At 35.0% G+C, this 17,743-nt stretch overlaps 1 protein-coding gene across 2 annotated transcripts in view; it reads right to left on the reverse strand.

The window, feature by feature from the left end:
* Positions 1–1,711: 1,711 nt before the first annotated feature.
* The window catches only part of BMT2 (base methyltransferase of 25S rRNA 2 homolog), a 96,608-nt gene continuing 80,576 nt past the window's right edge, over positions 1,712–17,743 (reverse strand). For both annotated transcript variants that reach the window (XM_017535038.2, XM_017535039.2), the window contains exons 4-5: positions 15,215–15,329; positions 1,712–4,927 (exon numbers count right to left, since the gene is read on the reverse strand). In XM_017535038.2, the coding sequence (XP_017390527.1) occupies positions 4,298–4,927; positions 15,215–15,329 (745 nt within the window). In that variant the 3' untranslated portion in view covers positions 1,712–4,297. The remainder of the gene's footprint in view (positions 4,928–15,214; positions 15,330–17,743) is intronic.

Consider the following 17,743-nt stretch of genomic DNA (forward strand, 5'->3'; position numbering starts at 1 on the left):
CATTCTGTATCTCTTCATTCCCATTGGTACCATTCCCTAAGTCCACAGGGTCCTCCCGGCTGCCCTTCCCTCCTCCTGACCTTCACCTTTTCTGGTTACAAGCTCCAGACCATTCCATTTTCTTATCAAAATATGTCTTCTTACTTCCAAATTCCCAGGTTCCTATCAAAATATTATCTTCTTACTTCCAAATTCCCAGGTCCCTGTTCTACTTCCATCACAGTGTACACCAGTACTTTAATCTGTGCTAATGACTCAGTGAGGCCTGAGAATATAAAGCATACTGTGTATGCTATATTGGCCAGGCTGGTCTCAAACTCTTGACCTCAAGTGATCCACCCACCTTAGCCTGCCAAAGTGGTGTGATTATAGGTGTGAGCGACCACACCCAGCCAAAAAACCCTACTGGGATTGTGAAACAAATTTAGAAAAAAGCATACAAACCAAGTTTAAGGTAAATTTAAAAGGCTTTCCAATTGTTGAGATTTGCATTTCTCTGACAAGAGAAAAATAAGAGTTTAGAAAAACCAGCATATCTCCTTTTATGTATTTAGAGATCTTTAAAAGTAATGAAATTGTTAGCTATTGTAGCCTGCTTGTTCATTGGGTTTTGTAGTGTGTGTGTGTGTGTGTGTGTGTGTGTGTGTGTGTGTGTGTGTGTATGCCACCACTAATATGCTTAGGAGATTTGCATTCACAGTGGCTCATGGATATGGCTTTAACATGAACATACTGTAATGGTTATCGTAATTCAGTTTTTTTTTTTTTGGAAGAATAGTTACTATAATACAAAAATTCCTTATAGTAAATGTTTGTCTTACGGGTTTTTTTTAGTAACAAAATTTGTTTTCCACCTTTGTTATCATCTAACAAGCAATTTACAAAACCAAGAAGAAACCAAATCTTTGATTTACATTTCTGCTGACCTAGTGTGTGAACTCTTGCAGAGGAATAGCATTGTTGCATGGTGCTCAGAAGGTGTGGGAAAATGGAACAAAAAGCTTGAATCCATTTTTTTTCTGCTTTTACATCAGAATTTACATTTAGGTTACACTTTTCTAGAGGAATGAACAATACATCTCTCTTATCCACAATGTACAATTTGCTAGTTTTAAAGCTTTCCTTATTTCCTGTCCTACTTCTGTGAATTAAGGATTTTAAGCAGGGGCAAAACTGTAGGATTGGCTGGTAATCATTCTTGGATATGGATACTAAGTACATGTAGCATGCTTATCTTTACTCTTGCTTAGATCATAAGCTCCACGAGAGCAGGGGACTGTGATCACTCCAATCCTTGCTGCTTCCTCAGCATATAGCACATGGGAGAATTCAAACATTTGTATAATGAACAAAACAAAACCCCTTCATATTATGAGAAAGACGTCGGCTGTCCTGAAAGAACTGATAAATTATCTGTTATGTAATTTACTTTCAAAGAGAAAAATATGATATGGTTTACATACGATGAACTAGAATTCATGCTGTTACCCTTCTTCTGCCATAAACAGGACAATATATGACAATGAGAAGTCATGTGAGTTCTCTGGATCTCAGTGAATAAATTTATGGCACTAAGGGATTTGACAAAAGTGAAATCCAGTTGGAAAATTGTACAAGTCACTCAAGTTCTAAATTGCTTCCCAATGCTGAAATCACTTAGTGAGATAAATCAAAGACCACAGAACTTTGTTTACAAGTAACAGACAAAGAATACTAGAAAATTTAAAATTTTTAATAAATGTGCTTTGTTCACAAAATGTGAAAAAAATACCACAAACACGTACATTTTTAGGTATGTTACCTCCCACCACTTGGCAACTAAGGTAAAACCACATGATCTAGTCATGATCCTGGAGAATCCAACCAAATGATTACCATTTGTTTTTGAAACAACAAAATTATTTTGGAGAACCCATTGTGAATGTGACAGGTGGCCTCATAACTTCTTTATATCCAAATGAAATAATTCTTAAGAGTACCCATACGGTATTAGAAGGCCCTATTAACTTCTCTTGTCATTACATACATAATCTGGCACCAAGCTGCAATGACTGCTTAAACTTCAATACTTAAAACACTCAATTGGCTTTCGTGGAATGTGTATCAGTTTAAATCTGTGCCAACCTAATTTGGGTAAGCTGAATTTACAGTAACAAATGATATAAATTCAAACAAATTTATACTAAGTGGTAGTAGGTTTTATAAAGAGACTTCCTCAGAGTACTACTTAAAATACATCATGCACACTTTGGAGCATAAGCAGAATCAACATCTGTAAACAATCAGAATTTATAGCACCAACATTTTAGCTGTTAACACAAAGGCTGGCTCCAAGGTCACATCACACCAGCCTTTCAAAAGCGCTGTTTTCATTTACTTTCAAAGCATTTTCATTTGGTGTATTATTTTCTTTGCTCTTAAGATCATATTTACCCAAATCAAAAGGCAAACAGTATGGTAAAAAAGGTACTACCAAAATAGTTCTGTATTATACTTAACACAGTGCTTTTTGTTTTTTCTCCCTCCCTTCTCTTGGGGAAGCTACAAGACATAATCCTGTAGTGCTTAACTGGAAAGAACAGTCAATCCTAAATATTAAGGAATCTTATGCTATTGAAAGTAAATGAAAAATTTCAAGTTACTTCTGGCATATTTGAGCAACCAATATTTATTGCGTTTAATTAACTGACTTTAAAAAATTACAATCTTGTTACTTTCATTAATTTAGCATGTGAAATTTAATTTGAAATACTGAGTACATACACTCAACCATTTATATCATAAAGGATAAAAGTTTTATATTTCTAAATAAAGTTTGACATTCAAAGGTAACTACAGCAATTCACAATAAGCACAAAAACATCAGTTTTACCAGAGTAAAGAAGTGCAGTTTATGAAATTTAGGATCAACTATTGAAAATGCAAGTTTCCTTTAAAAACATACACACAAACATACACACAACATTAACCATGAAATCTGAAACTGTGATATTTCAGTGCAAAAAACCTCAGTATGAGGTAATTTTAATGTAATAACCACTTGAAAACAAAATCCACACAGTGGCACTCTTAAAAATGATAGTTTACATGACAACTGCTGGCTGACAAGACAATGTGGACTAAATGGTCTTCACTGTTTAAACTAATCTTGTCTTGTTTGGACATATCTTTTTCCCTAATAATTTGCTTCTGATTCAGAAACACAGAAAGGCATTTATTAATGTGGAAAGGGAAAATTCCCACAGCCAACTAATTGATATATTCAAAGAAAATTTTCTGATAGTTTAGATAGAAATTAAGATACCAAAAGGTCAAAACCATTTTATGAGATCACCAGCAGAGGGCTAATTTTAAGTTTTTCCATATAGTTTGAAACTTGTAGTGCGGCACACCTCCTTAATGGAAAGGTGAGGACCCTATTAAAGTTGGTTTCGACAGAACAAACTCTCTTTCAAGTGCAAACCCTTTCAAAAAGGTGTTTTAGGTCATTATTGAGTATTATATTGTTCCTTGCTTAAATAAAAAATTTTGTAAATGAAACCTAAATTTAAGAAACTAAAAGTGAACTCTCAGATAAATATACTTCACACCAAGGCCCAAATCACAAAGTTTTGAAAATACTACTTTGGCAATGGTGTTTACTGGATAGGACTAAGGAAATTAGAATACATACTCTGGGGGAAATCTCTCCCCCAATGTCTGATGTTGTCAAATGAGGTTTTAATGGAAGAAAGAAAAATAATTATCACCAATTACAAAAAGTTCAGGAAATATTGGATCATCAGACAAAAAAGGAACATAAAATGGCTTTCTGTAACATCACAATTTAGTTAGAAAAAAGAAAAAGATAAGAGCATCACAAAACAACTAACCAATCTATTTCTGTATCACATTTAACTTGTGAGTCATCAAAGTGCAATCTACAGCTTTCTACATCTTAAAGTTTCCCATTCAAGGGTTTATAGTTAACACTGAAAAGTTGAAAAGGAAAACAAATAGCAAATTATGCTTCATTTTTCACAATAGCACTAAAGAGAAAAAGGTACCTTTCTATGATAGTGCTAAATGCTAAAGTAAGAGTAGTTTCTGCTATGACATGAGTCACTCTGCATGAAACTTTAAGCTTTCTATATAAGAATAAATTTTAAAATTGAGTAGAAAAAAATAGCAAACTCTGTAAACCTTTGCATTTCTTTTATGCAAAGTAGGTTTTAAGTAATGAGTTCATATTAGTATTTCCAATTGGTGTAGGCAATTAGTTTAGAAGCCTGGACTGAAAGGGCCTTTTGCTTCTACATTAACTTAAAAGTAATATGGGGTCCTCTAGCTCATAGAAAGGAATAGAGCTGGCTTGACTTTCTCCAGAATCTGAGTCATATGGAGCATCAGGGAGTTCTGTGAAACCATATGCTAGTTGTTCATCTTCTATATCTGATCGAACATAGCAGGAAGGGTTAGAATATTCCTCATCTTCTATACTGTTGAAATCTTGAGGAATATATAACATTCCTGGGTAGTTCCTACTAACCAAGTCACTTGTGGTTTTTAGAGAGATTTTCCTAAATGCCATCAGATGCATATGTGAAAATTTTGAGTACTTGAAGCGTTTAAAGCCCAGGGACTCTATAGCAATCTTCCAGCTTTTCATCATCATAGCATGACGGTTCTGATGGGAGGAATCAGGTGTGATGATAAGTAATAAACCATTTAACACTAACAGTTCATGGGCTTTCTTGCAGCAAATCCATCGCTGGTAAGGAGATGGAAAATAAGAAAGAAGGAGAGAGAAAACAACCACATGGAAAAGTTCTCCAGGAAGAGAATCAATAGGGTTTTTCAGCTGCTTCAAAAAAGCATCTATAGCATCCTGTGCAAGCTGGAGCGGTTGCTGAAGCTGTAAGTTCAGGAAGTCACATTTATAGACACTCTGCAGAAACAGAAAACAAGGCATATTAAGAATTTCAAGATTATTTCCACTTTAATACATAGAATTTTCAGCAAAGTATTTCACATATCATAGTAATTCCAGCATTGATTAAACATTTTTCCTTTTAAATCATTAAACATGAACAGATTTATTCAATCACAACTTTTACCCACAAAAACCTCAGAGTAATTAAGTCTAGAGACTTGTTACTAATCATTTAAAAATTTGCCTAACAATTTAAAATGAAAAATAATTTAAGTGTCCATTTTGGGTTAGGACTTATACGAATTTTAATTTGGGTAGAAGTTTACAGGAATGACTTATTTCTAAGCTTAGTCATATTTACATTTACTTTATCACTTACGGTTACCAAAAACAAGCTAATATAAAAATCCTAACAAGAAATACCATGAAATGAAGATGAATCAAATAAAGAGGATAATGAAAGAGGCATTATAAAATTTGTACCAGCAGAATGATTCCAAAACTTAAGGTCTCTGAAACCATTAACTTTAACCATTTAAAAAGTAATCCTCAACATTACTTTTATTCTATTAAAAAGTTAATCCCTGGTTTGGAACAAACTAAATGTATTTAGACAAATGACCATGGAAAACAATACAACTTAAAGGAATAAACATTACATAATTTGCTAAATCTTAAAACTATGGAAATAAACCAGAATAAGAAAGCAATTTTAAAATTAGATAAAAATTACTCTATCATATATCAATAGTTATTAACAAAGATATGACCTAAAACGTTAATCCCTTGTTCTTGTTGGGTGTATATAAAAGCTGGCCACATAGTCATCTGGACTGTCTATTAGGAAAAGTAATGTTCCATTAACAGAAAATGATGTTTTTCTTCTGCTCTCCCCACTTTTTTTTTTTTTTTTGAGATGGGAGTCTTGCTCTGTCATTCAGGCTGGAGTGCTGTGGCCTGATCTTGGCTCACAGCAATCTCCGCCTCCTGGGTTCAAGCAATTCTCTGCCTCAGCCTCCCGAGTAGCTGGGATTACAGACGCCTGCTACCACACCCAGCTAATTTTTGTATTTTTAATAGAGACAGGGTTTCACCATATTGGCCAGACTGGTCTTGAACTCCTGACCTCATGATCCACCCACCACAGCCTCCCAAAGTATTGGGATTACAGGCATGAGCCACCATGCCCAGCCTTCCCTTTTTCTTTTAAGACAGCTTTACTGATGTATAAGTGACACAAAAGCATAAATGTGGTAAGTTCTGACATATTTTTACACGCATGAAACCACTGGTATGGTCGAGTTAATGAACAGATCCAACACCCCATAATTTTCCTTATGCCCCTTTGTAGTCACTCCCTTCTTTTCCCCTGCCAGTGGGCAACCATTGATGTTATTTCCATCACTATAGACTAGTTTGTATTTCCTAGAATTTTACGTAAGTAATTATTTTGAGATTCTTCTTGCAGGTTATTAATAGTTTATTCCTTTTAAAATTGCAGCATGGCATCCCATTGTATCAAGGACATACCATACTTGCTTCATCCATATATATCAGTTTATGGATATCTGGGTTGTTTCTATTTTTTTGGTTCTTACAATTCAAGCTGCTTTGAGTATTCCTATTCAAGTATTTGAATCAACATTCTTTTGTTGTGGGGAAATATCTTGGGTGGCTGGATCACACAGTAGGTGGTGTATGTTTAATTTCTAAATAATTCCCAACTGTTTTCAAAAGTGGTTATGTAGTTTCATATTCCAAGTATGTGAGAGTTCCGGTTCCTCCAAATGCTTATCCTTGGTGTAGCTAATCTATTTCATTTTAGTAATTGTATTAGGTGGGTAGTGGTATTGTGGTTTTTGTCTACATTTCCCAATGAGTTAGTGATGTTTATCATCATTTCCCGGACTTATCTGCCATCCAGATATCTTCTATGTTAAAGTATCTCTTCAAATATTTTGCCCATTTAAAAATAATTGGGTTTCTTTAACTTAACAACAGAGTCTTGCTCTGCTGGGTTGCTTTAACTTTAATGACAGGGTCTTACTCTGTTGCCAGGCTGGAGTGCTGTGGTGTGATCTCGGTTCACTGCAACCTCCGTCTCCTGGATTCAAAAGATTCTCCTGCCTCAGACTCCCGAATAGCTGGGAGTACAGGCACATACCACCACACCCAGCTAATTTTTATATTTTTAATAGAGACAGGGTTTCAGCATGTTGGTCAGGACAGTCTTCTATCTCTTGACCTTGTGATCCACCTGCCTCAGCCTCCCAAAGTGGTGGGATTACAGGCGTGAGCCAGGGTTCTTTATATATTCTTGATACAAGTCCTTTGTGAGATATGACTTGAAAATATTTTCTCAGTATTATGTGGCTTACCTTTTCATTCTTTTAACAGTGTCATTGGCAGAGCTGAAGTTTTTAATTTTGATGAAGACCAATTTATCAATTTGTTCTTTCTTAGGTGTTGCTTTCAAAGTCATGTCTAAGAAGTCTTTTCTTATCTGAAGGTCATAAAGATTTTTTTCAATATCTTCCTTTAGCAGTTTTATTGTTTATGGTTGTTCATTTAGGTCTATGATACATTTTGAGTTCATTTTTTTTTTTTATATGGAGTGTGGTATGGTCTGAAGTTTCTTCTTTTGTATATGGATATCCCTTTGTGGAAAAGATATTGTGGAAAAGGCCACACCATTGTGGAAAAGACAATGCTTTCCATCTTGGGCTAAAATCAGGTATCAAAGTTTGGGCCTATTTGTGAACCATCTTTATATTTCACTGATATTATTGAACATCAATACCACACTGTCTTGAATGCTGTAGCTTTATACTAATTTTGAAATCAGGTAGTGTTGCTCTCCAACACTGCTCTTTTTCAAAGTTGTTTTTAGCAATTATTCTAGGTCCTTTGAATTTCCACACAAATTTTAGAATAAGTTTTTCAATTTCTAAAAAAAGCCCACAAGAGTTTTGATCAGGACTGCACTGATTCTATACAGACAGGGTTTTACTCTATCACCTAGGCTGGAGTGCAGAGATGTGATCAGCTCACTGCAACCTTCGCCCTCTGGGCTCAAGCAATCTTCCCATCAGGCTCCTGAGTAGCTGGGACCACAGGCGAGTGAGTGCTCCCACATCTGGCTAATTTGTTTTTTTGGGTTTTTTTTGTTTTGTAGAGATGGGTTTTTGCCACACTGCCCAGGATGGTCTTGAACTTTTGGGCTCAACTCAAGCAATCCACTTGCCTAGGCCTCCCAAAATGCTGGGGTTACAGGTGTGAGCCACTGCACCCAGTCTAAGTCATCTTTAACTTCTCCCAATTTGTAGTTTTCAGCATGTGGATTTTTCTACTTTTGTCAGATTTATGAGCTACATATTTCATATAAATATATGTTCACATATAAAATATTTCATATTTTTGATGCTAGGGTAAATGGTAGTTTTTAATTTAAATTTCCGATTGGTTGCTGCTAGTATATAAAACACATTTCTGTATATTGATCCGGTATCTTGCAACCTTGCTAAACTCACTTGTTAGTTCTAAAAGCATCTTTGAATATTACACAGAACAATCACAATGACATCTGTGAATACAGTTTTACTTCTTTCCAATCTGGATGATGTTTATTGCTTTTTCTTGCTTTATTGAATTGCTAGAACCTCTAGTACAAATGCTAAATACAAGTGGTAAAAGTAGACATCCTTATCTTGTTCTTGTGAGAAAAGCATTTTTCTTTCACCGTTAAGGAAGATATTAGCTGGACATTTTTCAGATATCCTTTGTCATGTTCAGGAAATTCCCTTACATTTCCGAGGCTTTTTTTTTCCAATTGGGAAAGTCTGGGTGTTGAATTTTGTCAAAGCTTTGTCAAATGCTTTTTCTCTGCCTAATGAAATGATCAAATAACTTTTCCTTTTTAATGTGTTAATACGGTAAATACTGTTTCTGACCACTAGATCAATCTTGCATTCCTGAGATTAACCAAACTTGGCCATTATATATTATCCTTTTAAAAGACCTTGTTGGATTTAATTTGCTAACCTTTTGTATAGAACAGATGTATCTATATTCATAAAGGATATGGGTCTAGAGTTTTGTTTTGTAACATCTCTGTCTGATTTTGGTAGAGTAATGGCCTCATAGAATGAGTTGGGAAGTATTCTATCCATTTCAATTTTATGGAAGAGAATATATATAATTGGTATTATTTCTTCCTTAACTATTTGGTAAATTTTAACATACAGATATTAGTGCCTGGAATTTTGTTTGTGGGAAAGTTTTAAGCTGCCAATTCATAATTTCTTTAATAGACTTAGGCCATTCATCTTATCTATTTCTTCATGAATAAGCTTAGTGGTTATGTGTCTTTCTAGGAATTAGTCTATTTAAATTGTGTAATTTATTGGCATAAAGTTGTTCATATTTTCTTATCCTTTTAATGTTGGTAAAACTTGTCATGGTTTTACCTTTTTCTCTTTACTTCTATCAGTAGGCTAGAGTTTATCAATTTTCTTGAACTACTCAACCAGCTTTTGCCTTCATTAATTTTCCCTATTGTTTTTCTGAAAGTTTTCTATTTCATTTGATTTCTGCTCTGATCTTCATTATTTTCTTGCTCTTTCTTCAGATTTAATGTACTCTTTGTTTTTCTAGTTGAAATGTTGATGTCACTGCTTTGAGTTTATTATCTAATAAAGGTGTTTAGTGCTATAATTTTCCCCTAAGTAACTACTTTTGTAACTTTAGTGGCATCTATGCATTTTAATATCCTGTATTTTTATTTCAAAAAAGTTCTAATTTCCATTGTGAGTTCTTCACCAGGTGTTCAGTGTACCTGTTCTAGGAATTATTGAGAAGGGTACTGAAATCATAATTTCAATGTTTATATTTCCTTGACAGTTTATCAATTTTTGGTTTACGTATTTGGGAGCTCTGTTATTAGGTACATAGACCAAGTGTAGTTTAGGATTATGTACTCTTGATGAGCTGACCCTTTTATTATTATGGAATGGCTATTTTTATCCCTGATCATATTCTTTGCTCTGAAAAATATTTTTGTCTAATCTCAATGTAGCCATGCCAGCTTTCTTTTATCTTCTTGCTTTCACTCTATTTGTGTCGTAATAATTGAAGTACCTTTCTTATGGGCAACATATTTATGTCTTGGCTTTTTTTGCCCTCAATCTGCCAGTTTCTGCCTTTTTATTGGGGTATTTAGGCCATTTATATTTAATGTGTTTACTGACATGCTTAGGTTTTAAATCTATAATCTCGCTATGTATTTTCTACTTGTCCCACTTGATTGTTGTTCCCTTCCTCCTGTCATCTTTTGAATTAACTAATTTTTTATGATTTTTATCAGCCTTGTTGGCTTATTTTTTATTTATTTATTTTTATTTATTTATTTATTTTTTTTGAGACGGAGTTTCACTCTTGTTACCCAGGCTGGAGTGCAATGGCGCGATCTCGGCTCACTGCAACCTCCGCGTCCTGGGTTCAGGCAATTCTCCTGCCTCAGCCTCCTGAGTAGCTGGGATTATAGGCATGCGCCACCATGCCCAGCTGATTTTTTGTATTTTTAGTAGAGACGGAGTTTCACCATGTTGACCAGGATGGTCTTGATCTCTTGACCTTGTGACCCACCCACCTCGGCCTCCCAAAGTACTGGGATTACAGGCGTGAGCCACCGCACCCGGCCTGCTTATTAACTCTTTTGTTTTAGCAGCTGGTTTAGCTTATCAGTCTACCTTCAGTGATATATTATACCACTTAATGTATAAGAACCTCAAAGTACTAATAGCACAGTGGACTGGTTCCAGGAACCACTGAACATAACAAAATCCACAGATGTTCAAGTCTCTTATATAATGGTGGATTTGCATATACCCTATGCATATCCTCCCATATATTTTAAGTCATCTGTAGATTACTTATAATACCTAATACAATGTAATGATGTGTAAATAGTTGTTACACTGTATTTTTGTTGTTATATTATTTTTATTTATTTATTGAGACAGGGTCTTTGTTGTTCAGTGTGGAGTACAGTGGCACAATCTTGGATCACAGCAGCCTTAACTTCCAGGGCTCAAGCAATCCTCCAATCTCAGTCTCATGAGTAGCTGGGAATACAAGTACACCATGCCTGGCTAACTTTTATATTTTTTGTAGAGATAGGGTCTTGCTGTGTTGCGTAGGCTGGTCTTAAGCTCCTGGGCTCAAGTAATCCATCTGCATTGGCCTCTCAAAGTGCTGGGATTACAGGTTTAAGCCACCATACCCTGCCTCAAATATTTTTGATCTGTGGTTGACTGCATCCACAGATGTGGAATCCAAGCATATGGAGGGCCAAGTGTATTTCTGATTCTCTCATCCCACCCTTTATGCTACTACTGTCTTAAATTCCCATTTTATTTATATTAAAATCATTCTCCATATCTTTATTTTTGATTAAGTTGTTTTAGTTTGCTAGTGCTGCTGTAACAAAGTACCATGAACTGGATGGTTTAAACAATACAAATTTATTTTCTCATAGTTCTGGAGGCTTAGAAATCTGAGATCAAGATTTTGGGAAGATTTCTACCTGACTAAAGCACGTCCTCCTTGACATTTCTAATGATACAAGTTGCTAATATTGAAGTATTTCAGCTTTCATATATCTGAGGAAAATCTCATTTTGAAAGATATTTTGGCTGGGTATAAAATTCTACGTGACTTTTTTCTCTCAGTACTCTAAGCTTTTAAGACATTATCACTAGTTTTAGAAGTTTGATTATGATATTCCTTGGTGTAATTTTCTTCATGTTTCTTTCATTTGGGATTTGCTGGGCTTCTCTGAATTTGTGAGTTAATACCTTTCATCAAATTGGAAAGTTACTGGCCATTATTTTTTCAAATCTCCCACCTTCTGGGAGAGATTCTAATTATGCTTATATTTAGCTGCTTTGATTTGTATCACTGATGCTCTTCTATTTAAAACATTTTTTGTTTCATTTTGGATAGTTGCTATTGTTGTAACTTCAATTTACCTTTCCTTCTACAACATCTAATATGCAGTAATCCCACTGGTATGTATTTTCACATTAGACATTGTAGTATCTGTCTCTAGATGATAGATTTGGGTATTTTAAGATAGCTTCATGGTTCTACTTAGCTTTTTATACAGTTTTGATATGTTTTATTAAAATAAAACCATATTGAAGCATAACACATATAGGAAAGAGCACAAACTATAAATGTTTAGCTCAAGGAATTTTCCCAAACTGGTATTATCTCTATTTTAATGTCCTTGTTTCTATGTCAGTTCAAGGTTGTTTGTTGTTAGCTGATTTATCTCCTCACTATGGGTCCTATTTTCTTACTGCTTTGCATGGCTATTTTTTTTTTTTTTTGGATGTCAGACATGGTGAATTTTACCTTGGTGGGTACAATAGCTATGGATTGCTATAAATATTCCTGAACTGTGTTCTGGGATGTAGTTAAGATACCTGGAGACAATTTGAACTTATTGGGTCTTGCTTTTAAGATCTGTTATGTGGAACTAGAGCAGTGTTTATCTAAGGCAAATTATTATCCATTATTGAGATAAGACCCTTCTCTGTGTACTCTATTCAATGTTTGTGAATCTTGAATGTTCCAGCATGGCTGGTGGGAACAGGTACAATATTAACACTTCCCTGTGTGAGTGCTGGCCACTATAACCTCTAATGCTTTCCGACAGTACCTTCTTGAGTCTCATGTAGTTTTCTCATATACATGTATGCTTATCTATACCTAGCTGAGTATTCAAAGGGGACCTTTTGCAGGCCTCTGGAGTTTTTCCTCCATGGTTTACTTATTTTCAGTAGACTATTCTAGAAACTCTAGCTGCCTTGGTCTCCTAGGACTCTCAATGCCACCTTCACAACTCAGGGAATCACCTAGACTCTGCTTGGGTTTTTCTCTGTGCTACATCCTGGAGACTCTCAAGGCAATATCCTAGAGTAATTGTAGGGCTCATCTCATTTGTTTTCCATCTCTGAGCTCACTGTCCTTCATTATCTGATGTGCAGAATCAAAATTATTTTGAATATTCAGTCCACTCTTTTTGTTGCTTCAAGTGGTAGAAGAGGATAAATCTAGTCTGTGTTATCCCATCTTGGCAGGAAGAGTTAGTCCCTTTACTCTGTTTTAAAATTAGTTATAGAATTCTGAACTGTGAAACTCTGATTCTACTACTTACTAGCAGTTCTTTTGTCTTCCCTAGTGACTATATAATTCAAAGTTTATAGCCCTATCCATAAATAGATTTAATATTAAGCTTAAGGATCAAATGGTCATGATGTCTCAGCAGTCCCTGAAGAACATCTCTCATGTGTGTCTTGAGGAAGGGAGGGAAGAGAATCCATGCATGAAGCCACTTGGGCTTTAAAACTGTAGTTCCTGATGGCACAAAAATTCTTTGCAGTGGTAAGCTAAGAACAGTGATTTTAGCATAGAGAAAACAGAAGTAGAAATAACAGTAATGGTTTTAGGACTTGGTTGTTCCTCATTGTCACTCATATAGATTTAATCTATTTAGTCATGCTCATCAAAATGATACATAATTAAAGAAATGTCTCATATGAAAGCTGAATCTTCATGCAGGAACTTTTTCAGTAACAACAAACATTTATTTAGCAGGCACTATTAAGAGGTACTATGCTTGGTGCTTTACAACATCCTATAAAATGTGGTCCACTACTAATTCCATTATACAGATGAGAAAACTGAGGATCAAATGGTGATGATGGAGAGGTTCAAACCTAGGTTGGAAGTATGATTCTACTCTTTTATTTAAAAAAGTATTAAATATATTAGGCATATATTAGGAATCTTCTAGGTTCTGGAAATATAGCAGTAGAGGAAAAAAAATCTCTAACCCAAGGAGTTTACTCTAATCCATACTTTAAAAATAACATTAAATTTTGTAAACATTTAAATGCGTTTTGTAAAAATTTTTATGTCTGGAGGTCTAACAATAGTAAAATGGTAAACATAATGAATTTATGTTATTCTGGAAAAAAAACTAACTTGTTCTGATATAAATAATTCATCTACCTTTAAAAAAATGCCTTTAACACAAACTCTTGGTATCACATGATTAAGGTAAAAGAAAGTTCAAGGTGGCCAGGTGCAATGGCTCATGCCGGCAATCCCAGCACTTTGGGAGGCAGGTGGATCACCTGAGGTCAGGTGTTTGAGACAAGCCTGATCAACATGGTGAAACCCTGTCTCTACTAAAAATAAAAAGTCAGGTGGGCATGGTGGTGCATGCCTGTAATCCCAGCTACTTGAGAGGCAGACGCAGCAGAATCGCTTGAACCCAGGAGGCAGAGGTTGTAGTGAGTTATCATGCCACTGCACCTGAGCCTGGGCAACAAGAGGAGTGAAACTTCGTCATAAAAAAAAAAGTTGAAGCTGATAAGGAGGTGATCCTGTTTCACTGAATTAAAATTATAGTGTCATAATGATTGACCCACAGGAACATTCTCAAAGGAAAGGATAGTATCTATTATTTATTAAGTTCCTATAATTTACCAGGCCAAATGTTAAGTAGTTTCATTGACTCAAGTACAAACAAGCTGGATTTAATAAAATCTGGCTGATGCCAAAGCCCTTGTCTCTTTCTACCATTCCATAATGGCTCTACAACACTGTATATTTCAGAAAGAGATGCATTAAAAGAAATAAACCAAAGACAACAAAATGCAAAACCCAAACACAACAGCTATGGGGAAGTCTGTAATCTGAATTGAGATGGAGTCTCACTGTGTTGCCCCATGCTGGAATGCAGTGGTGCAGTCTTGGCTCACCACAACCTCCAACTCCTAGGTTCAAGCGATTCTCCTGCCTCAGCCTCCCAAGTAGTATTTACAGGTGCCTGCCACCACACCTGGCTAATTTTTGTATTTTTTAAGAGAGACAGGGTTTCATGTTGGCCAGGCTGGTTTTGAACTCCTGACCTCAGGTGATCCGCCTGCCTCAGCCTCCTACAGTGCTGGGATTACAGGCATCAGCCACCGCGCCCAGCTGAAGTTTCTTAATTCCAGTGATTTTACTTTAACATAGTTCTAGACTATGGCTATTTAGATGATAAAGAAAATAAAGACAAAATTGGTTAAATGTTCAAATTTTCACAACATTTATTTAGGTTTGAATAAAAATCTCTTCTTAATGGGTACAAAGGAAATATATTTGCTATTTTAGGGATGCAAAGAAAGTGCTTTTCTTTTGTAAATATAGACGTAAAATACTGAAGTCTGAAAACAAAACTATGCATACCTCTACAGCAGGTACAATGTCTATGCCAACAGTTAGAAATTCTTCAAACTTCAGAAATGGGTTAAAGCAGCTGCCAACATCAAGTAATCTGATTTTTCCTGAGGCTTGTAGCAACCTAAAAACAGATATTTTATAAGAACAAAATCAAATATGAGAATATAAGAAATCATGTAGATTATAGGTTCTTTAACTTTTTGGTCTCAGGACCCTTTTACACATTTAAAAATTACTGAAGACCCCAAAAGCTTTCGTTTCTGTGAGTTGTATCTATTAATAATCACCATATTTGAAGACGAACAAGTCTTAAAAAATATTCATTTATTAGACTTAAAAGGATAGTAAAAAAATACAGCCTTGTTTTATATATATTTATTAACAAAAAAATTGAGACAAGGTCTTGCTATATTGCCCAGGCTTGTCTTGAACTCCTGGGCTCAAGTGATCCTCTGGCCTCAGTCTCCCAAAGTGCTGAGATTGCAGGCATGAGTCACTGTGCCTGGCACCCCCATGCCCCCCTTTTTAAAAAAATATATTTTTTCAATTCTCTAATGTCTGGCTTAATGGAAGACAAATTTGCACTCAGGCTGTTGCAATATCACATGGTATGTAGTCACTGGAAAACTTCATTCTACATTCATGATAAAGTGAGAGTAAAAAGTGAGAATCTATAACAATACGAATTACTATACATACTACTAAATATTCTAAACCTTAATTGGGCTATGGTTAAGAACAAGAGTTCTGGAATTAGAAAGGCTAAGATCATAATCTGATTCTGACACTTAACATGTAAAACAGCGATAACAGTGGTAGTCACCCTAAGACTTTTTTCCCAAATTAATAATATATTTAGTACTTGACCCCATGGCTAGTACATAGTAAGTGCACAAACAGTGGTAGATATCATTGTTCACTATTACCATGTTATATAATAAAATTTTTGTGTTTCTTCCACTAATGATCTTCCAAAGCACAGTAAAAGCAGAATTTGCTATATGCTAAGTTCTGTAGGATAGATTCTAGTAAAATGAGTAGCAATACATGTCTGAGAGTCTTAAAAAATATATGCTTCTTATAAATTGAATTTTCTATCTGGATGAAGTATCCTAAACTATTCAAGTTAATTCAACATTATGGAGCAATCACCAATAACTTAATTTTATGGATTATCAGCTTAATAACTGATTAATTCTTGGTAACATACTTAGCCTATTTCACATTCTTTAGCTTAGCTCCTTAATTTTTTATCTGCATAAAATATACACAGTTTAAAGAATAGTCACACAGTGAGTGTCCACGTAATTACCACTTAGGTCAAGACATTATGCCTGCACCCTGGAAGCATGCCCCTCCCTGATTACATCCTTCACATTTTTCCAAAATGTAGCCACTATCCTTATTTTAGGGATAACCATTCCCTTAATTTTTAACTACTTATGACTGAATGCCTATAGTTTAGTTTTACACTACATTTTTTGACTTGCTTCTTTCATTTGATGTTTTTGGGTTGTCTGTGCTTCTATAATTCACTCTCACTGCTGTATAGTGGTACATTTAAGACTCTTATTAGTATTAGCATTAAGTCTAAAGGTCATTTAAGGAGAATTAACATCCTTACAATATTGAATCTTCAAATCCATGAACATGGAAAGTTATCCATTTATTTATAAAAATTGTCAATAGTTTTGATCATTTTCTCTAAAAAGTTCCCTCACATCTTTTGTTGGAGTTACATTCCTTGGTATTTCCTAGTTTTGATGCTTTTATCTTTTTGCCCCATAGATACTCTGTACTTTTTTTCTTTTAATTTTCTGTTGTTGTTTACACAGATGCAACTGACTTTGGATACAATAGTCCCCCCCTTATCTGCTGTTCCACATTTTGTGGTTTCAGTTACCTGAAGTTAACCATGGTCTGAAAATGTTTAACAGAAAATTCCAGAAATAAACCAAGTCATAAGATTTATATTACGTGACATTCTGAGTAGCATGGTAAAAATCTCACACCATCAGACCCAGGACATAAATCATCCCTTTGTCCAAAGTATCCATGCTTTCTGCATTAGTCATTAACAGGATATTATATGGTCCTGATATTTAACCAGCATAGCTTCATGATCTAGATTACTGAAAGCAGATGATCCTGCTCCTCCTGATGTATGGTCAGACTGTTAATAGTAGCTTAACGCTATGTCACAATGCCTGTCATTCACCTCATCTCATAGGCATTTTATCATCTCACATCATAAGGGTAAGTGAAGTACAGTAAGATACTTTGAGATACCACATTCACATATTTTTTTACTATAGTATTTTGTTATAATTGTTCCATTTATTGTTATTCTTATTGTGCCTAACTTACAAATTAAACTTTGTCATGGGTATGTATGTATAAAAAACACAGTATACATAGGATTCAGTAATATCTGTGGTTTTAGGCCTCCATAGGGGTTGTTGGCATTCTCTGTGAAGAAGGGGTGGTTACTCTACACATATTTTTTAGATCAGCTTTACTGTTTTTTTTTTTTTT

This window comes from Cebus imitator, unplaced genomic scaffold (genome assembly GCF_001604975.1).
Source record: "Cebus imitator isolate Cc_AM_T3 unplaced genomic scaffold, Cebus_imitator-1.0 Scaffold90, whole genome shotgun sequence".
Lineage (NCBI taxonomy): Eukaryota > Metazoa > Chordata > Mammalia > Primates > Cebidae > Cebus > Cebus imitator.